Source organism: Salmo salar, chromosome ssa05 (assembly GCF_905237065.1).
Source record: "Salmo salar chromosome ssa05, Ssal_v3.1, whole genome shotgun sequence".
NCBI classification, from domain to species: domain Eukaryota; kingdom Metazoa; phylum Chordata; class Actinopteri; order Salmoniformes; family Salmonidae; genus Salmo; species Salmo salar.
In genome coordinates this window covers 38,334,898-38,357,009 of record NC_059446.1, presented here as the reverse complement: position 1 = coordinate 38,357,009, position 22,112 = coordinate 38,334,898, and the positions used below count along the sequence as shown (strand labels likewise).

General features: G+C 43.8%; 5 protein-coding genes across 8 annotated transcripts in view; all 5 read right to left on the bottom strand.

The window, feature by feature from the left end:
* Positions 1-22,112, bottom strand: part of LOC106604876 (protocadherin gamma-C5) — a 190,867-nt gene that overhangs the window by 139,345 nt on the left and 29,410 nt on the right. Inside the window, exon 1 of one of the 4 annotated variants that reach the window (XM_014199974.2) lies at positions 12,637-15,212. The exons of 1 other annotated variant lie outside the window; for it this stretch is intronic. In XM_014199974.2, coding sequence (XP_014055449.2) covers positions 12,637-15,066 — 2,430 coding nt within the window. In that variant the 5' untranslated portion in view covers positions 15,067-15,212. Of the gene's footprint in view, positions 1-4,089; positions 6,669-12,636; positions 15,213-22,112 lie in introns of those variants that run through there. 2 more of the 4 variants (XM_045718194.1, XM_045718190.1) reach the window with 2 other exon arrangements.
* On the bottom strand, positions 545-3,910 carry LOC123743100 (protocadherin gamma-A3-like). Its single transcript, XM_045718213.1, has one exon. The coding sequence runs from the start codon at positions 3,017-3,019 to the stop codon at positions 560-562; it is 2,460 nt and encodes an 819-aa protein (XP_045574169.1). The 5' UTR covers positions 3,020-3,910; the 3' UTR covers positions 545-559.
* On the bottom strand, positions 9,095-11,905 carry LOC123743098 (protocadherin gamma-A11-like). Its single transcript, XM_045718211.1, has one exon. The coding sequence runs from the start codon at positions 11,597-11,599 to the stop codon at positions 9,110-9,112; it is 2,490 nt and encodes an 829-aa protein (XP_045574167.1). The 5' UTR covers positions 11,600-11,905; the 3' UTR covers positions 9,095-9,109.
* LOC106611805 (protocadherin gamma-A2-like) lies at positions 16,065-18,682 on the bottom strand. The gene has a single exon (XM_045718215.1). It carries the CDS (start codon positions 18,528-18,530, stop codon positions 16,080-16,082), a length of 2,451 nt encoding a protein of 816 aa, XP_045574171.1. The 5' UTR covers positions 18,531-18,682; the 3' UTR covers positions 16,065-16,079.
* LOC123743102 (protocadherin beta-16-like) lies at positions 19,101-21,896 on the bottom strand. Its single transcript, XM_045718216.1, has one exon. It carries the CDS (start codon positions 21,540-21,542, stop codon positions 19,116-19,118), a length of 2,427 nt encoding a protein of 808 aa, XP_045574172.1. The 5' UTR covers positions 21,543-21,896; the 3' UTR covers positions 19,101-19,115.

Genomic DNA, 22,112 nt, shown 5'->3' with positions numbered 1-22,112 from the left:
TTACTATTTTGTAGCCTACTAAAATTGTCACTATCCCATCAACATCTTATTGGATCATGCGTAAAATAATATTCCACAACCGTACAAACCACGACTGAACACAACAAACCAACATCGATGTAGGTTGAAAGTAACATGCTTCGTAAAGGCTAAAATTTATAGAGACATTTGTTCAATAGACAGAGGTATAAGAACAAGGGAGCGAAGAGCATAGTACGAGAGAGCGAGGAAGCCGCAGTATAAAGTCGCTGTCCGAAAAGGTCGGTGCTGAAACAAGATGAATGCGCTACAGAGTAACAAATAGGCCTACATCACAGGCAAGTTTGGTCAGTTCGAAATACATTTCTAGAAGCTCAGCAGACATACAACACGAACCTAAACCTTTTCATAGGTAACAAAAAAATTACATAATCCTTGATTTACCGCTATAATATTGCAAAGACTTGAGAGCAACCCCAACCTCTGAGATACCGAAAAAAAGATTCAAGCACCAGAGGAGAATAGTTTGAAATGGAAAATGGGCACATTGTTAAGATGTACTCCAACAACATGAGCTACGTTATTTAAAATCCAATAAACTCACCTCTAGTGGGGAGTCTGGTTCATCCAGGATGTTCTTTTCACTCTGCATCCGCTGCATCGTCCCTGTAGAACTGGGGTCCATTATCAGTACGTTCTGACTACAGGGTCTGGCGAACTGACAGTCACTCTTTCTGGAATCAGTCGTCCTGCACACCTCGTAATTGTACACGTGCTGTAGAGTTCCTGTCCCCAAAGTGTCTGCGTAACGCGGTGGATAATACGGAATAACCGGGAGGTTGGAATGATAGAGGATGCGAGACTGTCTCCATCTGTATATTTTCACTGATATAATAACCACTAAACATGTGATGAACAGAAATGAGACTACAGCCAAAGCCAAGACTAAGTAAAGAGTCAGGTTGTCATTGTACTCCTTGTCGTGCGTAAAGTCCGTGAACTCCGAGAGCACTTCAGGGAAGCTGTCCGCCACCGCCACGTTAACATTGACTGCAGCTGAACGAGAGGGCTGCCCGTTGTCCTCCACTAGAACAACAAGCCTTTGTTTCACAGCATCTTTATCATTGACTTGACGTATAGTTCTTATTTCTCCATTCTGTAAGCCCACTTCAAACAGCGCCCTGTCTGTCGCTTTCTGCAGTTTATAGGAGAGCCAAGCATTCTGTCCAGAGTCCACATCAACAGCCACCACTTTAGTAACAAGATAGCCCACATCTGCTGAACGAGGCACCATTTCAGCCACCAGAGAGCTGCTAGTCTGGACTGGGTAGAGAACCTGAGGCGCGTTGTCGTTCTGGTCCTGGATCATTATTTTCACAGTCACATTGCTACTGAGAGGAGGAGAGCCTCCATCCTGCGCCTTAACCACGAGTTTAAGCTGTTTTATTTGTTCATAATCAAAGGAGCGCACCGCATGTAAAACTCCTGTTTCAGAGTTAATTGATATATAAGTAGAGACTGGAGTTCCACTGATCTGCGTGTCCTCCAACAGGTACGATATTCTCGCGTTCTGATTCCAGTCAGAGTCCCGCGCGCTGACAGTAAATATGGACATTCCAGGAGAGTTATTCTCTGTGACGTAAGCAGAGTAGGGACCTTTATCGAACAATGGGGCATTGTCATTTATATCAGAGATTCTAAGGTGTAAAGTCCTGGCGCTAGAGAGAGGACGCGAACCAGAATCTGTCGCTGTTATGGTTATGTTGTATTCTGGAGTCGTTTCTCTATCAAAAACTTTATCTGAGATCAAAGTATAATAACTGCTTAAAGACGATTTGATCTTGAACGGGAGGTTATCATCTACTGAGCATGTAATCTGTCCGTTCCTCTCTGAATCAGCGTCTTTGACGTTAATAACGGCTATCGTGGTTCCAGGAGGAGCATCTTCAGACACAGGGCTGGAGAAAGACATGACGTTTATAACTGGTGCGTTGTCATTTATGTCAAGAACTTCAATGACGACTTTACTAGAGTCTGTTAAACCACCCTGGTCTTTAGCCTCTACTCTAACCTCGTATTTCTTATCTTTCTCATAATCTATCTGGCCTGAAACAGAAATAGAACCGGTCAACATATCAATGGTAAATATATCAACTATATTCCCTTTCAACTTTGAAAAATAGTAGGAAATATGTCCATTTGATCCACTGTCTGCATCGCTGGCATTCACCGTTGTAATATAAGTTCCCTTTGGAGCGTTTTCCATCACAGTAGCCCTGTACACTGACTGGTTAAACACAGGCGCATTGTCATTGGCATCTAGGACAGTGATCTCTATATTTACTGAGCCAGATCTCTGCGGATTTCCACCGTCTACAGCGATTAGCTTTAGAGAGAGACGAGGATGCTCCTCTCTGTCTAACGGTTTCTGGAGGACCATCTCTGCATATTTACTACCGTCTGGATTCGTATGTTGCTTTAGAACAAAATTATGGTTGGGAGTTAAAATATAATTTTGTAGGGCGTTAAGTGTTACATCGGGATCCACTGCACTCTCTAGCAGAAATCTCGCGCCGACAGTAGCTGACTCGCTAATTTCAAATTGTACGTCTTTTATGGGAAATGCAGGAGCATGGTCATTTACATCTAGAATTTCCACTGTAATACGATGCAGCTCGATGGGATTTTCTAGAATCATTTCGAAGCTAAAGCTACACGGTGTGACGTCGCCACAGAGCTGCTCTCGGTCTATTCTCTCACTCACGACTAAAATCCCTTTGTCTGTCTTCAGCTCTGTGTACTGAATGCTTTCTCCGGTCACGATACGAGCCCGGCCCGCTCGTAGCCTTTTCAAATCCAATCCCAGGTCTTGAGCGACATTACCGATAAGAGAGCCGGTCTTCATCTCCTCCGGAATGGAATACCGGATTTGTCCACTGGTAATATGAATGAAATACAGAAGAAAAATCTGTACTTGCCACCGTAGTCCACACAAACGCCATCTTAAGCATTTGGGTTGATGGAATCCTTCAAATGCCATCGCTAACAAATAATAAATCCAACACGAATATTCCTTATACTGGATCCAGAGAAACGGTGAGGAAATAAGTAGATGTTTTGCTTTAACCTAGCCTCTTTTCACTATATCTTTCTTATATGTTGATCAGAGCGAGTGTGTCTGTGTCGCGCCCCGCCTCGCCTCGTGTGAAGCTTAGAGAGTTTTTCCCTCTCCTCTGGTAGAGCGCAATGATAGGGAGGGGACTCCACTGACTGACAACACTGGACAGAATTTATTTCACTGATCAACAGCGGCCCTCAGAGTCTAAAACATGAACACCGCATGACACTTGAACATGTAAAACTGTTCAGAAATGATTAAACACGTACAGTATTTTTTCTCTACAAAAATAACGTATATAAATCATACTGTCTTAACACTTCACTTTCTGCAATCGAAATAAATACATGTTTCATCTCTACAATTATATGAAGAAAAAAAAAAATACCGACAATTTTATAGCCTACCAAAAAATTCCACCACCCCATCAACTTCAGAATGGATCGTGCGAAAAAGAGGATTCCACAACCGTCCAAACTACGAAAGAGCACTACAAACCAAAACTAATAGGGCCTATGTTGAAAGTAATATGATTCGTAAATGCTAAAATCTATAGCGACATTTGTCCAATAGACTGATGTAAGAACCAGGAATACTACACTGCGTGAGAGAGCGAAGCAGCCCCCTTCTGCAATAAAGACAGGAGGGTCGCTGTCCTCACAGGGTGGTTCTGAAACTGCATTACAGCGCTACAGAATGACCAATATATCACAAGCACTTCTGCTCAGTTCGAAATACATTTCAACAAGCTCAGCAGACATACAACTCAGCAGACATACAACACGAGCCAAAACCTTTTCATAGGAAAATAAATAAATACATTATCCTTGAAATAACACTGTAATATTGCGAAGAGAGAGCAACCCAACCTCTGAGATATAGACAAAGTGTCAGGCACCAGATGAAAATAGTTGCAAATAGAAAATAAATTATATTTTTAAGATCTACTCAACAACAAAAAAAGGTACTTTGTTAAACTCCAATAAACTCACCTCTAATGGGGAGTCTGGTTCATCCAGGATGTTCTTTTCGTTCTGCATCCGCTGCATCGTCCCTGTAGAACTGTGGTCCATTATCAGTACGTTCTGACTACAGGGTCTGGTGAACTGACAGTCACTCTTTCTGGAGTCAGTCGTCCTGCACACCTCGTAATTGTACACGTGCTGTAGAGTTCCTGTCCCCAAAGTGTCTGCGTAACGCGGTGGATAATACGGAATAACCGGGAGGTTGGAATGATAGAGGATGCGAGACTGTCTCCATCTGTATATTTTCACTGATATAATAACCACTAAGCATGTGATGAACAGAAATGAGACTACAGCCAAAGCCAAGACTAAGTAAAAAGTCAGGTTGTCATTGTACTCCTTGTCGTGCGTAAAGTCAGTGAACTCCGAGAGCACTTCAGGGAAGCTGTCCGCCACCGCCACGTTAACATTGACTGTAGCTGAACGAGAGGGCTGCCCGTTGTCCTCCACTACAACAGTGAGCCTTTGTTTCACAGCATCTTTATCATTGACTTGGCGTACAGTTCTTAGTTCCCCATTCTGTAAGCCCACTTCAAACAGCGCCCTGTCTGTCGCTTTCTGCAGTTTATACGAGAGCCAGGCATTCTGTCCAGAGTCCACATCAACAGCCACCACTTTAGTAACAAGATAGCCCACATCTGCTGAACGAGGCACCATTTCAGCCACCAGAGAGCTGCTAGTCTGGACTGGATAGAGAACCTGAGGCGCGTTGTCGTTCTGGTCCTGGATCATTATTTTCACAGTCACATTGCTACTGAGTGGAGGGGAGCCTCCATCTTGCGCCTTAACCACGAGTTTAAGCTGTTTAATTTGTTCATAATCAAAGGAGCGCACCGCATGTAAAACTCCTGTTTCAGAGTTAATTGATATATAAGTAGAGACTGGAGTTCCACTGATCTGCGTGTCCTCCAACAGGTACGATATTCTCGCGTTCTGATTCCAGTCAGAGTCCCGCGCGCTGACAGTAAATATGGACATTCCAGGAGAGTTATTCTCTGTGACGTAAGCAGAGTAGAGTCCTTTATCGAACAATGGGGCATTGTCATTTACATCAGAGATTCTAAGGTGTAAAGTCCTGGCGCTAGAGAGAGGAGGCGAACCAGAATCTGTCGCTGTAATTGTTATGTTGTATTCTGGAGTCGTTTCTCGGTCAAAACCTTTATCAGAGATCAAATTGTAATAACTTGTTATCGACGATTTGATCTTGAACGGGAGGTTAGTATTTGTAGTGCATGTAATCTGTCCGTTCCTCTCTGAATCAGCGTCTTTGACGTTAATAACGGCTATCGTAGTTCCAGGAGGAGCATCTTCAGACACAGGGCTGGAGAAAGACATGACGTTTATAACTGGTGCATTGTCATTAACATCAATAACTTCAATGACAATTTGGCTGGTGTCTGTGAATCCGCCCTGGTCTTTAGCCTCTACTCTAATATCATATTTCTTATCTTTTTCAAAATCGATATGCCCCAAAACGGATATGATTCCTATATCCTTATCTATGACAAATATATCCGCTATGCTACCCTTCAATTTTGAAAAACTGTATGTTATTTGTCCATTTGATCCACTGTCGGCATCGCTGGCATTCACGGTGGTGATATAGGTGTCTTTTGGAGCGTTTTCCATCACAGTTGCCCTGTACACTGACTGGTTAAACACAGGCGCATTGTCATTTACATCTAGGACAGTGATCTCTATATTTACTGAGCCAGATCTCTGCGGATTTCCACCGTCTACAGCGATTAGCTTTAAAGAGAGACGAGGATGCTCCTCTCTGTCTAACGGTTCCTGAAGAATCATCTCAGCGTACTTACTACCATCTGGATTGGCAAGTTGTTTTAAAACAAAATTGTCATTTGGTGTTAATACATATTTCTGTAAATCATTAACGCCTACGTCGGGGTCCTCTGCGCTCTCTAATATAAAGCGCGCACCTATAGTGGCTGACTCACTTATTTCTAATTTTAAGTCACTATTTTGGAAGGTCGGGGCATGATCATTCACATCAAGAATTTCCACAACAACACGATGCAGTTCAATAGGGTTTTCTAGAATGATTTCGAAGCTGAAGCTACACGGTGTGACGTCGCCACAAAGCTGCTCTCGGTCTATTCTCTCGCTCACGACTAGAATCCCTTTGTCTGTCTTCAGCTCTGTGTACTGAATGCTTTCTCCGGTCACGATACGGGCCCTGCCCGCTCCGAGACGTTTCAAATCTAATCCCAGGTCTTGAGCTACGTTACCGATAACAGAGCCTTTCTTCATCTCCTCCGGAATGGAATACCGGATTTGGCCTCTGACAATATGATTGAGATACAGGAGAAAAATAAGTACTTGCCACCGTAGTCCACACAAACGCCATCTTAAGCATTGGGGTTGATGGAATCCTTCAAATGCCATCGCTAACAAATAATAAATCCAACACGAATATTCCTTATACTGGATCCAGAGAAACGGTGAGGAAATAAGTAGATGTTTTGCTTTAACCTAGCCTATTTTCACTATATCTTTCTTATATATTGATCAGAGCGAGGGTGTCTGTGTCGCGCCCCGCCTCGTATGAAGCGTAGAGAGTTTTTCCCTCTCCTCTGGTGGAGCGCAATGATAGGGAGGGGACTCCACTGACTGACAACACTGGACAGAATTTATTTCACTGATCAACAGCGGCCCTCAGAGTCTAAAACATGAACACCGCATGACACTTGAACATGTAAAACTGTTCAGAAATGATTAAACACGTACAGTATTTTTTCTCTACAAAAACAACGTATATAAATCATACTGTCATAACACTTCACTTTCTGCAATCGAAATAAATACATGTTTCATCTCTACAATTATATGAAAAAAAAATAAAAATACCGACAATTTTATAGCCTACCAATTAATTCCACCACCCCATCAACTTCAGAATGAATCGTGCGAAAAAGAGGATTCCACAACCGTCCAAACTACGACAGAACACTACAAACCAAAACTAATAGGGCCTATGTTGAAAGTAATATGATTCGTAAATGCTAAAATCTATAGCGACATTTGTCCAATAGACTGATGTAAGAACCAGGAATACTACACTGCGTGAGAGAGCGAAGCAGCACCCTTCTGCAATAAAGACAGGAGGGTCGCTGTCCTCACAGGGTGGTTCTGAAACTGCATTACAGCGCTACAGAATGACCAATATATCACAAGCACTTCTGCTCAGTTCGAAATACATTTCAACAAGCTCAGCAGACATACAACTCAGCAGACATACAACACGAGCCAAAACCTTTTCATAGGAAAATAAATAAATACACTGCTCAAAAAAATAAAGGGAACACTTAAACAACACAATGTAACTCCAAGTCAATCACACTTCTGTGAAATCAAACTGTCCACTTAGGAAGCAACACTGATTGACAATAAATTTCACATGCTGTTGTGCAAATGGAATAGACAACAGGTGGAAATTATAGGCAATTAGCAAGACACCCCCAATAAAGGAGTGGTTCTGCAGGTGGTGACCACAGACCACTTCTCAGTTCCTATGCTTCCTGGCTGATGTTTTGGTCACTTTTGAATGCTGGTGGTGCTTTCACTCTAGTGGTAGCATGAGACGTAGTCTACAACCCACACAAGTGGCTCAGGTAGTGCAGCTCATCCAGGATGGCACATCAATGCGAGCTGTGGCAAGAAGGTTTGCTGTGTCTGTCAGCGTAGTGTCCAGAGCATGGAGGCGCTACCAGGAGACAGGCCCGTACATCAGGAGACGTGGAGGAGGCCGTAGGAGGGCAACAACCCAGCAGCAGGACCGCTACCTCCGCCTTTGTGCAAGGAGGAGCAGGAGAAGCACTGCCAGAGCCCTGCAAAATGACCTCCAGCAGGCCACAAATGTGCATGTGTCTGCTCAAACGGTCAGAAACAGACTCCATGAGGGTGGTATGAGGGCCCGACGTCCACAGGTGGGGGTTGTGCTTACAGCCCAACACCGTGCAGGACGTTTGGCATTTGCCAGAGAACACCAAGATTGGCAAATTCGCCACTGGCGCCCTGTGCTCTTCACAGATGAAAGCAGGTTCACACTGAGCATGTGACAGACGTGACAGTGTCTGGAGATGCCGTGGAGAACATTCTGCTGCCTGCAACATCCTCCAGCATGACCGGTTTGGCAGTGGGTCAGTCATGGTGTGGGGTGGCATTTCTTTGGGGGGGAGCACAGCCCTCCATGTGCTTGCCAGAGGTAGCCTGACTGCCATTAGGTACTGAGATGAGATCCTCAGACCCCTTGTGAGACTATATGCTGGTGCGGTTGGCCCTGGGTTCCTCCTAATGCAAGACAATGCTAGACCTCATGTGGCTGGAGTGTGTCAGCAGTTCCTGCAAGAGGAAGGCATTGATGCTATGGACTGGCCCGCCCGTTCCCCAGACCTGAATCCAATTGAGCACATCTGGGACATCATGTCTCGCTCCATCCACCAACGCCACGTTGCACCACAGACTGTCCAGGAGTTGGCAGATGCTTTAGTCCAGGTCTGGGAGGAGATCCCTCAGGAGACCATCTGCCACCTCATCAGGAGCATGCCCAGGCGTTGTAGGGAGGTCATACAGGCACGTGGAGGCCACACACACTGCTGAGCCTCATTTTGACTTGTTTTAAGGACATTACATCAAAGTTGGATCAGCCTGTAGTGTGGTTTTCCACTTTAATTTTGAGTGTGACTCCAAATCCAGACCTCCATGGGTTGATAAATTGGATTTCCATTGATTATTTTTGTGTGATTTTGTTGTCAGCACATTCAACTATGTAAAGAAAAAAGTATTTAATAAGATTATTTATTTCATTCAGATCTAGGATGTGTTGTTTAAGTGTTCCCTTTATTTTTTTGAGCAGTATACATTATCCTTGAAATAACACTGTAATATTGCGAAGAGAGAGCAACCCAACCTCTGAGATACAGAAAAAGTGTCAGGCACCAGATGAAAATAGTTGCAAATATAAAATAAATTACATTTTTAAGATGTACTCCAAAAAAAAAGGTACTTTGTTAAACTCCAATAAACTCACCTCTAATGGGGAGTCTGGTTCATCCAGGATGTTCTTTTCGTTCTGCATCCGCTGCATCGTCCCTGTAGAACTGGGGTCCATTATCAGTACGTTCTGACTACAGGGTCTGGTGAACTGACAGTCACTCTTTCTGGAGTCAGTCGTCCTGCACACCTCGTAATTGTACACGTGCTGTAGAGTTCCTGTCCCCAAAGTGTCTGCGTAACGCGGTGGATAATACGGAATAACCGGGAGGTTGGAATGATAGAGGATGCGAGACTGCCTCCATCTGTATATTTTCACTGATATAATAACCACTAAACATGTGATGAACAGAAATGAGACTACAGCCAAAGCCAAGACTAAGTAAAAAGTCAGGTTGTCATTGTACTCCTTGTCGTGCGTAAAGTCAGTGAACTCCGAGAGCACTTCAGGGAAGCTGTCCGCCACCGCCACGTTAACATTGACTGTAGCTGAACGAGAGGGCTGCCCGTTGTCCTCCACTACAACAGTGAGCCTTTGTTTCACAGCATCTTTATCATTGACTTGGCGTATAGTTCTTATTTCTCCATTCTGTGAACCCACTTCAAACAGCGCCCTGTCTGTCGCTTTCTGCAGTTTATAGGAGAGCCAGGCATTCTGTCCAGAGTCCACATCAACAGCCACCACTTTAGTAACAAGATAGCCCACATCTGCTGAACGAGGTACCATTTCAGCCACCAGAGAACTGCTAGTCTGGACTGGGTACAGAACCTGAGGAGCGTTGTCGTTCTGGTCCTGGATCATTATTTTCACAGTCACATTGCTACTGAGTGGAGGAGAGCCTCCATCTTGCGCCTTAACGGAGAGTTTAAGATGTTTTATTTGTTCATAATCAAAGGAGCGCACCGCATGTAAAACTCCTGTTTCAGAGTTAATTGATATATAAGTAGAGACTGGAGTTCCACTGATCTGCGTGTCCTCCAACAGGTACGATATTCTCGCGTTCTGATTCCAGTCAGAGTCCCGCGCGCTGACAGTAAATATGGACATTCCAGGAGAGTTATTCTCTGTGACATAAGCAGAGTATGAGCTCTGATGAAACAATGGGGCATTATCATTTACATCAGAGATTCTAAGGTGTAAAGTTCTGGCGCTGGAGAGAGGAGGCGAACCAGAATCTGTCGCTGTAATTGTTATGTTGTATTCTGGAGTCGTTTCTCGGTCAAAACCTTTATCAGAGATCAAATTGTAATAACTTGTTATCGACGATTTGATCTTGAACGGGAGGTTAGTATTTGTAGTGCATGTAATCTGTCCGTTCCTCTCTGAATCAGCGTCTTTGACGTTAATAACGGCTATCGTAGTTCCAGGAGGAGCATCTTCAGACACAGGGCTGGAGAAAGACATGACGTTTATAACTGGTGCGTTGTCATTAACATCAATAACTTCAATGACAATTTGGCTGGTGTCTGTGAATCCGCCCTGGTCTTTAGCCTCTACTCTAATATCATATTTCTTATCTTTTTCAAAATCGATATGCCCCAAAACGGATATGATTCCTATATCCTTATCTATGACAAATATATCCGCTATGCTACCCTTCAATTTTGAAAAACTGTATGTTATTTGTCCATTTGATCCACTGTCGGCATCGCTGGCATTCACGGTGGTGATATAGGTGTCTTTTGGAGCGTTTTCCATCACAGTAGCCCTGTACACTGACTGGTTAAACACAGGCGCATTGTCATTTACATCTAGGACAGTGATCTCTATATTTACTGAGCCAGATCTCTGTGGATTTCCACCGTCTACAGCGATTAGCTTTAAAGAGAGACGAGGATTCTCTTCTCTATCTAACGGTTTCTGAAGAATCATCTCAGCGTATTTACTACCATCTGGATTGGCAAGTTGTTTTAAAACAAAATTGTCATTTGGTGTTAATACATATTTCTGTAAATCATTAACGCCTACGTCGGGGTCCTCTGCGCTCTCTAATATAAAGCGCGCACCTATAGTGGCTGACTCACTTATTTCTAATTTTAAGTCACTATTTTGGAAGGTCGGGGCATGATCATTCACATCAAGAATTTCCACAACAACACGATGCAGTTCAATAGGATTTTCTAGAATGATTTCGAAGCTGAAGCTACACGGTGTGACGTCGCCACAAAGCTGTTCACGGTCTATTCTCTCACTCACGACTAGAATCCCTTTGTCTGTCTTCAGCTCTGTGTACTGAACGCTTTCTCCGGTCACGATACGAGCCCGGCCCGCCCGGAGCCGTTTCAAATCTAACCCCAGGTCTTGAGCTACGTTACCGATAAGAGAGCCTTTCTTCATCTCCTCCGGAATGGAATACCGGATTTGGCCTCTGACAATATGATTGAGATACAGGAGAAAAATAAGTACTTGCCACCGCAGTCCACACAAACGCCATGTTTTAGGTTGAAGAAGTCCTTTAAATTCCATAGCCAACAAAGAATAAAATCCACAAGTAAATGTCTTATTGTGTATTCTCAAAAATTGTGAGCAAATACTATTCGATGTTTCGTTTCAATCCAGGCTATATTCGCTGCCCTTATTTTAATCGATGAATCAAAACGAGTGTGTCTATCTCGGTCGCGCCCCGCTTCGTATGAAGCGCAGAGTCTCTCCGCCTCCGGTGGTCGAGCGCAGTGATAGGGGAGGGGACTACACTTATTGACAACGGACAGAAATGATTTCACCGATCAACAGCGGCCCTCAGAGTCCAAAACATGAACATCATAAGACACTGGAACATCTAAAACCGTTCAGAAGTGATTAAACACTGGACAGCATTATTTTCTTTCCAAAATAATCTATATCCGAATCACTAGCTAAACACTTCACTTTCTGCAATCGAAATCAATGCAAGGTTCATCATTACAATGCTATGACCAACAAAGGTGGGAAAAAACTACCATTTTAATGCCTTCCAAAAGATTACACCATTTCATCAACCTCATATTGGACAGGGGTAATAAAGTCAATATAACAGCCGTCCAAACCGTAACCTATGTATGTTCACAGTAAAATGATTGGTAAATGCTAAAAAGTGTAGTGACATTATAGAAAGAGGTAAGAACCAGGGCTAATACACTGTACACAGTGTGAGAGAGCGAAGCCGCCCTCTGCTGCTATGAAGACAGAAGTGTCACTGTCCATAAAGGGTGGTGCTGAAACCGCATTACAGCGCTACCGAATGACCAATATATCACACGCACTTCTGCTCAGTTCGAAATACATTTCTACAAGCTCAGCAGACATACAACACGAGCCTAAACCTCTTCATAGGTAACAAAAAAATACATAATCCATGATTTACCGCGATAAAATTACAAAGAGAGAGCAACCCAACCAATGAGAAACCGACAATAAGAGTAAGACAGCCGTAGGAAATAGTTCGTCATTTAAAAAAGGCTAATTGTAAATATGTAACTACTCAAACAAAATGTACTTCATTATTTAAATGGCAATAAACTCACCTCTAATGGAGAGTCTGGTTCATCCAGGATGTTCTTTTCACTCTGCATCCGCTGCATCGTCCCTGTAGAACTGGGGTCCATTATCAGTACGTTCTGACTACAGGGTCTGGCGAACTGACAGTCACTCTTTCTGGAGTCAGTCGTCCTGCACACCTCGTAATTGTACACGTGCTGTAGAGTTCCTGTCCCCAAAGTGTCTGCGTAACGCGGTGGATAATACGGAATAACCGGGAGGTTGGAATGATAGAGGATGCGAGACTGTCTCCATCTGTATATTTTCACTGATATAATAACCACTAAACATGTGATGAACAGAAATGAGACTACAGCCAAAGCCAAGACTAAGTAAAGAGTCAGGTTGTCATTGTATTCCTTGTCGTGCGTAAAGTCAGTGAACTCCGAGAGCACTTCAGGGAAGCTGTCCGCCACCGCCACGTTAACATTGACTGTAGCTGAACGAGAGGGCTGCCCGTTGTCCTCCACTACAACAGTGAGCCTTTGTTTCACAGCATCTTTATCATTCACTTGGCGTATGGTTCTTATTTCTCCATTCTGTAATCCCACTTCAAACAGCGCCCTGTCTGTCGCTTTCTGCAGTTTATACGAGAGCCAGGCATTCTGTCCAGAGTCCACATCAACAGCCACCACTTTAGTAACAAGATAGCCCACATCTGCTGAACGAGGCACCATTTCAGCCACCAGAGAGCTGCTAGTCTGGACTGGGTACAGAACCTGAGGCGCGTTGTCGTTCTGATCTTGGATGAAGATGTTGATACTCACATTGCTACTGAGTGGAGGAGAGCCTCCATCCTGCGCCTTAACCACGAGTTTAAGCTGTTTTATTTGTTCATAATCAAAGGAGCGCACCGCATGTAAAACTCCTGTTTCAGAGTTAATTGATATATAAGTAGAGACTGGAGTTCCACTGATCTGCGTGTCCTCCAACAGGTACGATATTCTCGCGTTCTGATTCCAGTCAGAGTCCCGCGCGCTGACAGTAAATATGGACATTCCAGGAGAGTTATTCTCTGTGACGTAAGCAGAGTAGGGTCCTTTGTCGAACAATGGGGCATTGTCATTTACATCAGAGATTCTAAGGTGTAAAGTCCTGGCGCTGGAGAGAGGAGGCGAACCAGAATCTGTTGCTGTAATAGTTATGTTGTATTCGGGCACCGCTTCTCGGTCAAAAATCGAATCTGTTATCAAATTGTAGTAATTAGTCAATGAGGATTTGATCTTAAATGGAAGGTTAGTATCTATAGAGCATGTAATCTGTCCGTTTCTCTCTGAATCATTATCTTTAACATTTATAATAGCAATAGTGGTGCCAGGAGGAGCATCTTCAGACACAGGGCTGGAGAAAGACATGACGTTTATAACTGGTGCGTTGTCATTAACATCAATAACTTCAATGACAACTTTACTCGAGTCTGTTAAACCTCCCTGGTCTTTAGCTTCAACTCTAACTTCATATTTCTTATCTTTCTCGAAATCTATCTGACCCGAAACAGATATGATTCCTGAGTTTTGATCTATGACAAACATATCCTCTATACTGCCCTTCAACTTCGAAAAACTGAATGTTATTTGTCCGTTTGTGTCGCGGTCTGCGTCACTGGCATTCACGGCTGTGATATATGTCCCTTTTGGAGCGTTTTCCATCACAGTAGCCCTGTACACTGACTGGTTAAACACAGGCGCATTGTCATTTACATCTAGGACAGTGATCTCTATATTTACTGAGCCAGATCTCTGTGGATTTCCACCGTCTACAGCGATTAGCTTTAAAGAGAGACGAGGATGCTCCTCTCTGTCTAACGGTTTCTGGAGAACCATCTCAGCGTATTTACTACCGTCTGGATTCGTATGTTGCTTGAGAATGAAATTATCGTTCGGAGTCAAAATGTAATTCTGTAGGGCGTTGAGCCCTACATCATTGTCCTCTGCACTTTCTAATAGAAATCGTGATCCAACGGTAGCCGATTCGCTGATTTCAAAATGTATATATTTATTTGGAAAAGCAGGAGCATGATCGTTTACATCTAGAATCTCCACAGTAATACGATGGAGCTCCATCGGATTTTCTAGAATCATTTCGAAGCTAAAGCTACACGGTGTGACGTCACCACAAAGCTGCTCTCGGTCTATTCTCTCGCTCACGACTAGAATCCCTTTGTCTGTCTTCAGCTCCGTGTACTGAATGCTTTCTCCGGTCACGATACGAGCCCTGCCCGCTCGGAGCCGTTTCAAATCTAACCCCAGGTCTTGAGCTACGTTACCGATAAGAGAGCCTTTCTTCATCTCCTCCGGAATGGAATACCGGATTTGTCCACAGACAACATGACTTAGATACAGGAGAAAAATGTGTACTTGCCACTGCAGCCCACACAAACGCCATGTTGTAGGTTGACGGAATCCTTTAAATTCCATAGCCAACCAAGAATAACATCCACACGAATGTTTCTTATATGATATCCTCAAAAATGGTGAGCAAATACTATTCGATGTTTCGTTCCAATCCAGCCTATTTTCCCTGTCCTTTTCTTATCTCTGGATCAAAACGAGTGTGTCAGTCTCTCCGTCTCCTCTGCTAGAGCGCAGTGATATGGGAGGGGACTCCACTGACTGACAACACTGGACAGAATTTATTTCACTGATCAACAGCGGCCCTCAGAGTCCAAAACATGAACATCATAAGACACTTGGACATCTAAAACTTTTCCCAACTGATTAAACACTGGACAGAATTATTTTCTTTCCAAAAGAATCTATATACAAATCACTTGGTAAACACTTCACTTTTTCAATATAAATATATGGAAGGTTCATCACTACAAAGCTTGACCAACAAAGGAAAGAAACTTCCATTTTATAACATAGGGGGGAAAAGTATCCTAACCCATTAACTATCAGATTGGATCGTGCGTAAAAACAAGTCAACGGAACACCCATCCAAACCATGACTCAAGACAACAAACCAATACCGATGTATGTTGACAGTAATATGCTTGGTAAACGCTACAATCTATAGCGACATTGTAGACTACGGTAAGATCCAGGGATATTACAGTGTGAGAGAGTGAAGCAGCGGTCTGCTGCTATAAAGACGTGGGTTCTTGTCCATACATGGAGGTGGTGAAACGGCATGACAGCGCTACAGAACGATCAACATCTCACAAGCACTTTATGCTCTGTTCGAAATAGGTTACATTTACAAAAACTCAGCAGACATAAAACAGGAACATAAACCTTTTTATATGTTAGCAAAAATAAATACATAACCCTTGTTTACCCCTATTAAATTACAAAGAGAGAGTAACCCAATCTCTGAGTTAACGATTAAAAAACAGTAAGAACATCGGGGAAAATAGTTCAACATGTAAAATGAAGGAATATTGTAAAGACGTACTCAAACAACATGAGCTACTTCGTTTGAATTCCAATTAACTCACCTCTAGTGGGGAGTCTGGTTCATCCAGGATGTTCTTTTCGTTCTGCATCCGCTGCATCGTCCCTGTAGAACTGGGGTCCATTATCAGTACGTTCTGACTACAGGGTCTGGCGAACTGACAGTCACTCTTTCTGGAGTCAGTCGTCCTGCACACCTCGTAATTGTACACGTGCTGTAGAGTTCCTGTCCCCAAAGTGTCTGCGTAACGCGGTGGATAATACGGAATAACCGGGAGGTTGGAATGATAGAGGATGCGAGACTGTCTCCATCTGTATATTTTCACTGATATAATAACCACTAAACATGTGATGAGCAGAAATGAGACTACAGCCAAAGCCAAGACTAAGTAAAAAGTCAGGTTGTCATTGTACTCCTTGTCGTGCGTAAAGTCAGTGAACTCCGAGAGCACTTCAGGGAAGCTGTCCGCCACCGCCACGTTAACATTGACTGTAGCTGAACGAGAGGGCTGCCCGTTGTCCTCCACTACAACAGTGAGCCTTTGTTTCACAGCATCTTTATCATTCACTTGGCGTATAGTTCTTATTTCTCCATTCTGTGAACCCACTTCAAACAGCGCCCTGTCTGTCGCTTTCTGCAGTTTATACGAGAGCCAGGCATTCTGTCCAGAGTCCACATCAACAGCCACCACTTTAGTAACAAGATAGCCCACATCTGCTGAACGAGGCACCATTTCAGCCACCAGAGAGCTGCTAGTCTGGACTGGGTACAGAACCTGAGGCGCGTTGTCGTTCTGGTCCTGGATACTCATTTTGACTGAGGCATTGCTGCTGAGAGGAGGGGAGCCTCCATCTTGAGCTTTGATATACATCTCAAATGATTTAGTTTGTTCATAATCGAAGGAGCGCACCGCCTGGATGACACCCGTCTCTGCATTAACGGAGATGTATGACGATATTGGATTTCCATTTAATTGAGATTCTATGAGCAGGTAGGACACACGCGCATTTTGACCACAATCTAAGTCGTGGGCCCTCACCGAAAACACTGAGACCCCCGGAGAGTTGTTTTCCATTACATTAGCAGTGTATAAACTCAGCTCAAATACGGGCGCATTGTCATTAACATCTGAGATTCTCAGTGTGATGGTTTTACTCGCCGAGAGGGGCGGGGTGCCCTCATCTACGGCTGTGAATGTGATGTTATATTCGACATTGCGCTCTCTGTCTAAAACACCATCTGTGACAAGGGTGTAATAGCTCTTTAAAGACGACTGGATGGCAAACGGGATCTTAGTATTTATCGAACAATCTACCTTTCCGTTTTTATCAGAATCTATGTCTTTGACATGTATTATAGCCACGGTAGTGCCACTAATCGCATCCTCGGAGACTGGACTAGAGAATGACGTCAGTGTAATCAAGGGGACATTGTCGTTCACATCAATAACGTCAATTATTACTTTTGTGGAAGCACTTTGTCCTCCTTGGTCTTTGGCTTGTACGCCAAGTTCGTAGTGTTTATTTTTTTCATAATCAATTGGTCCACTGACTGTTATGTCGCCTGTATTTTCATGCAACGCAAAAAGCTCTGCGAAGTTATTAGACATGCGCGTAAAATAGTAAGTAACTTGACCGTATGAGCCTTCGTCTCTGTCTGTTGCGCGGATGGTTGTCACTAAAGTTCCTTTAAGCGCATTTTCTGTTACTGTTGCCTTGAAATTAGGTTGTGTAAAAACAGGGACATTATCATTGGCATCAAGCACCGATATTTGTATTTTAAGTGTCCCCGATCTCTGCGATTCACCGCCATCCACAGCCGTCAAAGTCAGAGGCAGTTTATCATTTTCCTCTCGGTCTAAAGGCGCATACAGATACATCTCCACATATTTACTGCCGTCGGGACCCGTCCGGATTTTAATGTTGAAATTATCGGTAGGGTGCAATGTGTAGCCTTGAAGCGCGTTGATACCAACGTCGGGATCTGTCGCGCTCTCCTGCAATATCTGTGTCCCCGGTAGAGCAGACTCAGAGATATCTAATTGGATTTCCTTTTCGTTAAAAAAGGGGGCATTGTCGTTAACATCTAGTATTTCTACTAGAATACTATGCAGCTGCATCGGATTCATCATAATCATCTCGAAGCTCAAGCTGCAGGGCGATGTCTGCCCGCAAAGCTGCTCCCTGTCTATCCTCTCTCCCACGACCAGCGTCCCTTTGTCTACATCCAACCTGATATACTCGCTGCTGTCGCCACTAACAATGCGAGCGCCTCCCGATTTCATTTGTTTTGCGTTAATTCCTAAATCCTCCGCCACATTTCCAACAAACGAGCCCTTTCTCATCTCCTCTGGAATCGAATAACGAATCTGCCCGAGAATCATCTGGAAAAGGCTAACAAGAATAAAGGCCTGTACTTGCCGTTTGAGACAGCGCCCGTTTCTGGCAGAAACCGTCGCGTCAAACCAAAGCACCGAAATCCACATGATCCAATAAGACCACACAAGCTGTATACAAATGCGATGAAACACTGCTGGTCGATGTTGACGGTCTTAGAATCCAACAATGTGAAAGCTGGCGTCGACAAAACAGAACACTGAGAAAAGGAGACCCGAGAGGGCATTCGTGATGGTCCCTCAATCACTGACAAAATGAGAGAATATGGGCGGTACAGAGGAAGTAAAGCAGTATTTAAATCGACTAAAGTTTGCTTTTAAGACCAACAGCGGCCCTCGGAGTCCACAATAGGAATAGGTAGCAGGTAGTCACTCAATGTAAAGACCTGAGAAACGCATGCATATTCTCTCAAAGTTCTGAATCACAAACCGACTTTCAAATATTCTAAATTAAAAAGGTTATTTGCACGAGGAGAAAGAACACAAAGGGATAGATGATGTAGAAAGCATACACCACTTATCAAATGTTCCTATAAAACGGAGGCACAAAATGCCACATGACACCCTTCACCAAAGGAAGTTTTATGACATTTCAACATTCACTGATGTTTTCCTAGGACACAATTGGACATATTGAGATGTATTCCAACGCAATTTGCTATAATTTAAACTACTTTAACTCACCTCTATTGGGGAGTCTGGTTCATCCAGGATGTTCTTTTCGTTCTGCATCCGCTGCATCGTCCCTGTAGAACTGGGGTCCATTATCAGTACGTTCTGACTACAGGGTCTGGCGAACTGACAGTCACTCTTTCTGGAGTCAGTCGTCCTGCACACCTCGTAATTGTAGACGTGCTGTAGAGTTCCTGTCCCCAAAGTGTCTGCGTAACGCGGTGGATAATACGGAATAACCGGGAGGTTGGAATGATAGAGGATGCGAGACTGTCTCCATCTGTATATTTTCACTGATATAATAACCACTAAACATGTGATGAACAGAAATGAGACTACAGCCAAAGCCAAGACTAAGTAAAAAGTCAGGTTGTCATTGTACTCCTTGTCGTGCGTAAAGTCAGTGAACTCCGAGAGCACTTCAGGGAAGCTGTCCGCCACCGCCACGTTAACATTGACTGTAGCTGAACGAGAGGGCTGCCCGTTGTCCTCCACTACAACAGTGAGCCTTTGTTTCACAGCATCTTTATCATTGACTTGGCGTATGGTTCTTATTTCTCCATTCTGTAAGCCCACTTCAAACAGCGCCCTGTCTGTCGCTTTCTGCAGTTTATACGAGAGCCAGGCATTCTGTCCAGAGTCCACATCAACAGCCACCACTTTAGTAACAAGATAGCCCACATCTGCTGAACGAGGCACCATTTCAGCCACCAGGGAGCTGCTAGTCTGGACTGGATACAGAACCTGAGGCGCGTTGTCATTCTGGTCCTGGACCAAAATTCTAACAGCCACCACTGAACTGAGAGGGGGAGACCCCCCATCCCGTGCAGTGACGTTGAAGTCAAACGACTTGATTTGTTCGTAATCGAATGACCTAACAGCATGAATGGCACCATTTTCTGAGTTTACTGAGACGAAAGAGGACACAGCCAACCCGTTAACCTGTTTATCATCAAGGAAGTAGGAGACACGAGCATTTTGGCCCCAATCAGCATCACTTGCCCTCACTGCGAATATCGAAAACCCTGGCGAGTTGTTTTCCTGAATAGATTTACTATATTCAGGTTGAACAAACTTGGGTGGGTTGTCATTGACATCTGATACTTTAACTGTTATGTTCTTACTGCTAGAGAGAGGCGGAGAGCCTTCATCTGAAACTGTAATAGTGATGTTATACTCAGACACCGTTTCTCTATCCAAAGGACTTTCGGTGACTATTGTATAATAATCAGTTAACGATGACTCTATTTTGAATGGGATATCTGCATTAATAGAGCACAGAACGATACCGTTACCATCCGAGTCTGCATCCTCTACATTAACAACAGCTACAGTGGTTCCAAGGGGAGAATCCTCGGAAATCGAATGAGAAAACGACATGAGCTGTATTGTGGGTACATTGTCGTTTTCATCGGTAATTTGTATAACTACTTTACAAGTATCGGCAAGACCCCAGTGGTCTTTTGCCTGCACATTTAATTGATAATTGTTTGTCTTTTCAAAATCTACTTCCGCTACCAATTTAATTTCTCCAGTGGTAACGTTCAGCTCAAACAGTTCTTTAGCTTCTTTGGAGACATGAGCCATAGCAAAAGTTACTTCTCCGTTTATTCCTTTATCTGCATCATTTCCACTGACGGTGGTTATCAAAGTCCCCTTCGGAGAGCTCTCTTTAACGTCTGCTTTATAAACTGCTTGACCACACACTGGTGCATTGTCGTTAGCGTCCAGCACTGTAATATGGATGCGGACAGTGCCAGACCTCTGAGGCTCGCCTCCGTCTGTAGCTATAAGCACCAACGAGAGGGTCTCCTGCTTCTCTCTGTCCAGGGGGTGTTGTAAAATCATCTCGATATATTTACCACCGTTGGATAGGCTGTGTACCTCTAATTGGAAATGATCTGTCGGTTTGAGATAGTAATTTTGTATACCGTTAACGCCAACGTCTGGGTCGACGGCGCTCTCCAGAGAAAAGCGCGTACCTGACACGGCAGATTCACTGATTTCCAAACTGATTTCATCCTTTGGAAATGATGGTGTATTATCGTTAATGTCGCGAACCTCGACTGTAACCCGATATAACTGAATGGGGTTTTCTATAATAAGCTCAAAGCTGAAGCTACACGGGGTAGTCTGTCCGCATAGCTCCTCTCGGTCGATTCGCTCTTTAACAACGATAATCCCTTTGTCTCGGTTAAGATCTACATACTGTCGAGTTCCTCTGGTTATAATACGAGCTTTACCGGACACTAGCCTCTTCACCTCCAAGCCTAAATCTCTACCAATGTTTCCAACGATCGACCCCTCTGCCTGCTCCTCGGGTATGGTATAGCGTGCCTGTCCAGTCACGGAATCTAGGGCGCACAGACAAAGAAGGAAAAACAGTACTTGCCATCCGCCTCTGCGGGCTGTCGAACACCAATCACCCATTCCACCGAAAAAAAACAGATAACTGATATATCTACTCCTTTAATGATACAATATGGCTCGTCTGTATATCCAGAAATGAAGAAAAAAAACGAGTGTATTTCCGAAAGAAACGAATGAAAATAATCCGTGGGACGTCTATGCCAAGAGCTCTCTGTCCGTTTCAGAAGGTCTATCTGCGTCTGTCAGTGAGAGAGAGATAGAATATAGGAGGGCCCCACTGCGCCACTCAGAGATAGAATTAACGTCTCGAGTGTATCACTGATCAACAGCGGCACTCAGAGTCCAAACACGGCAAACGCAATGCAGAAACACACAAATCCACGTTTCACATGCACCAAAACGTCAATAGGTATTCAATACCGCACAGCCCAGGGAAATTAAGATTTGATAACAAAACAAAGTATTGGAAACTACAGCATTTCTAAAGTGCTTCAGGAAAAAGACAAAATAATGAATTGAAAAAAAAACGAGTCATATCAACTCAGAATATGTAGGGTTATTGTAAATGCACTAGAAGCACCGCAGGACAAGCAATGGTCTGTTGGTCCAGCACAAGCGCCGTGGACAGCG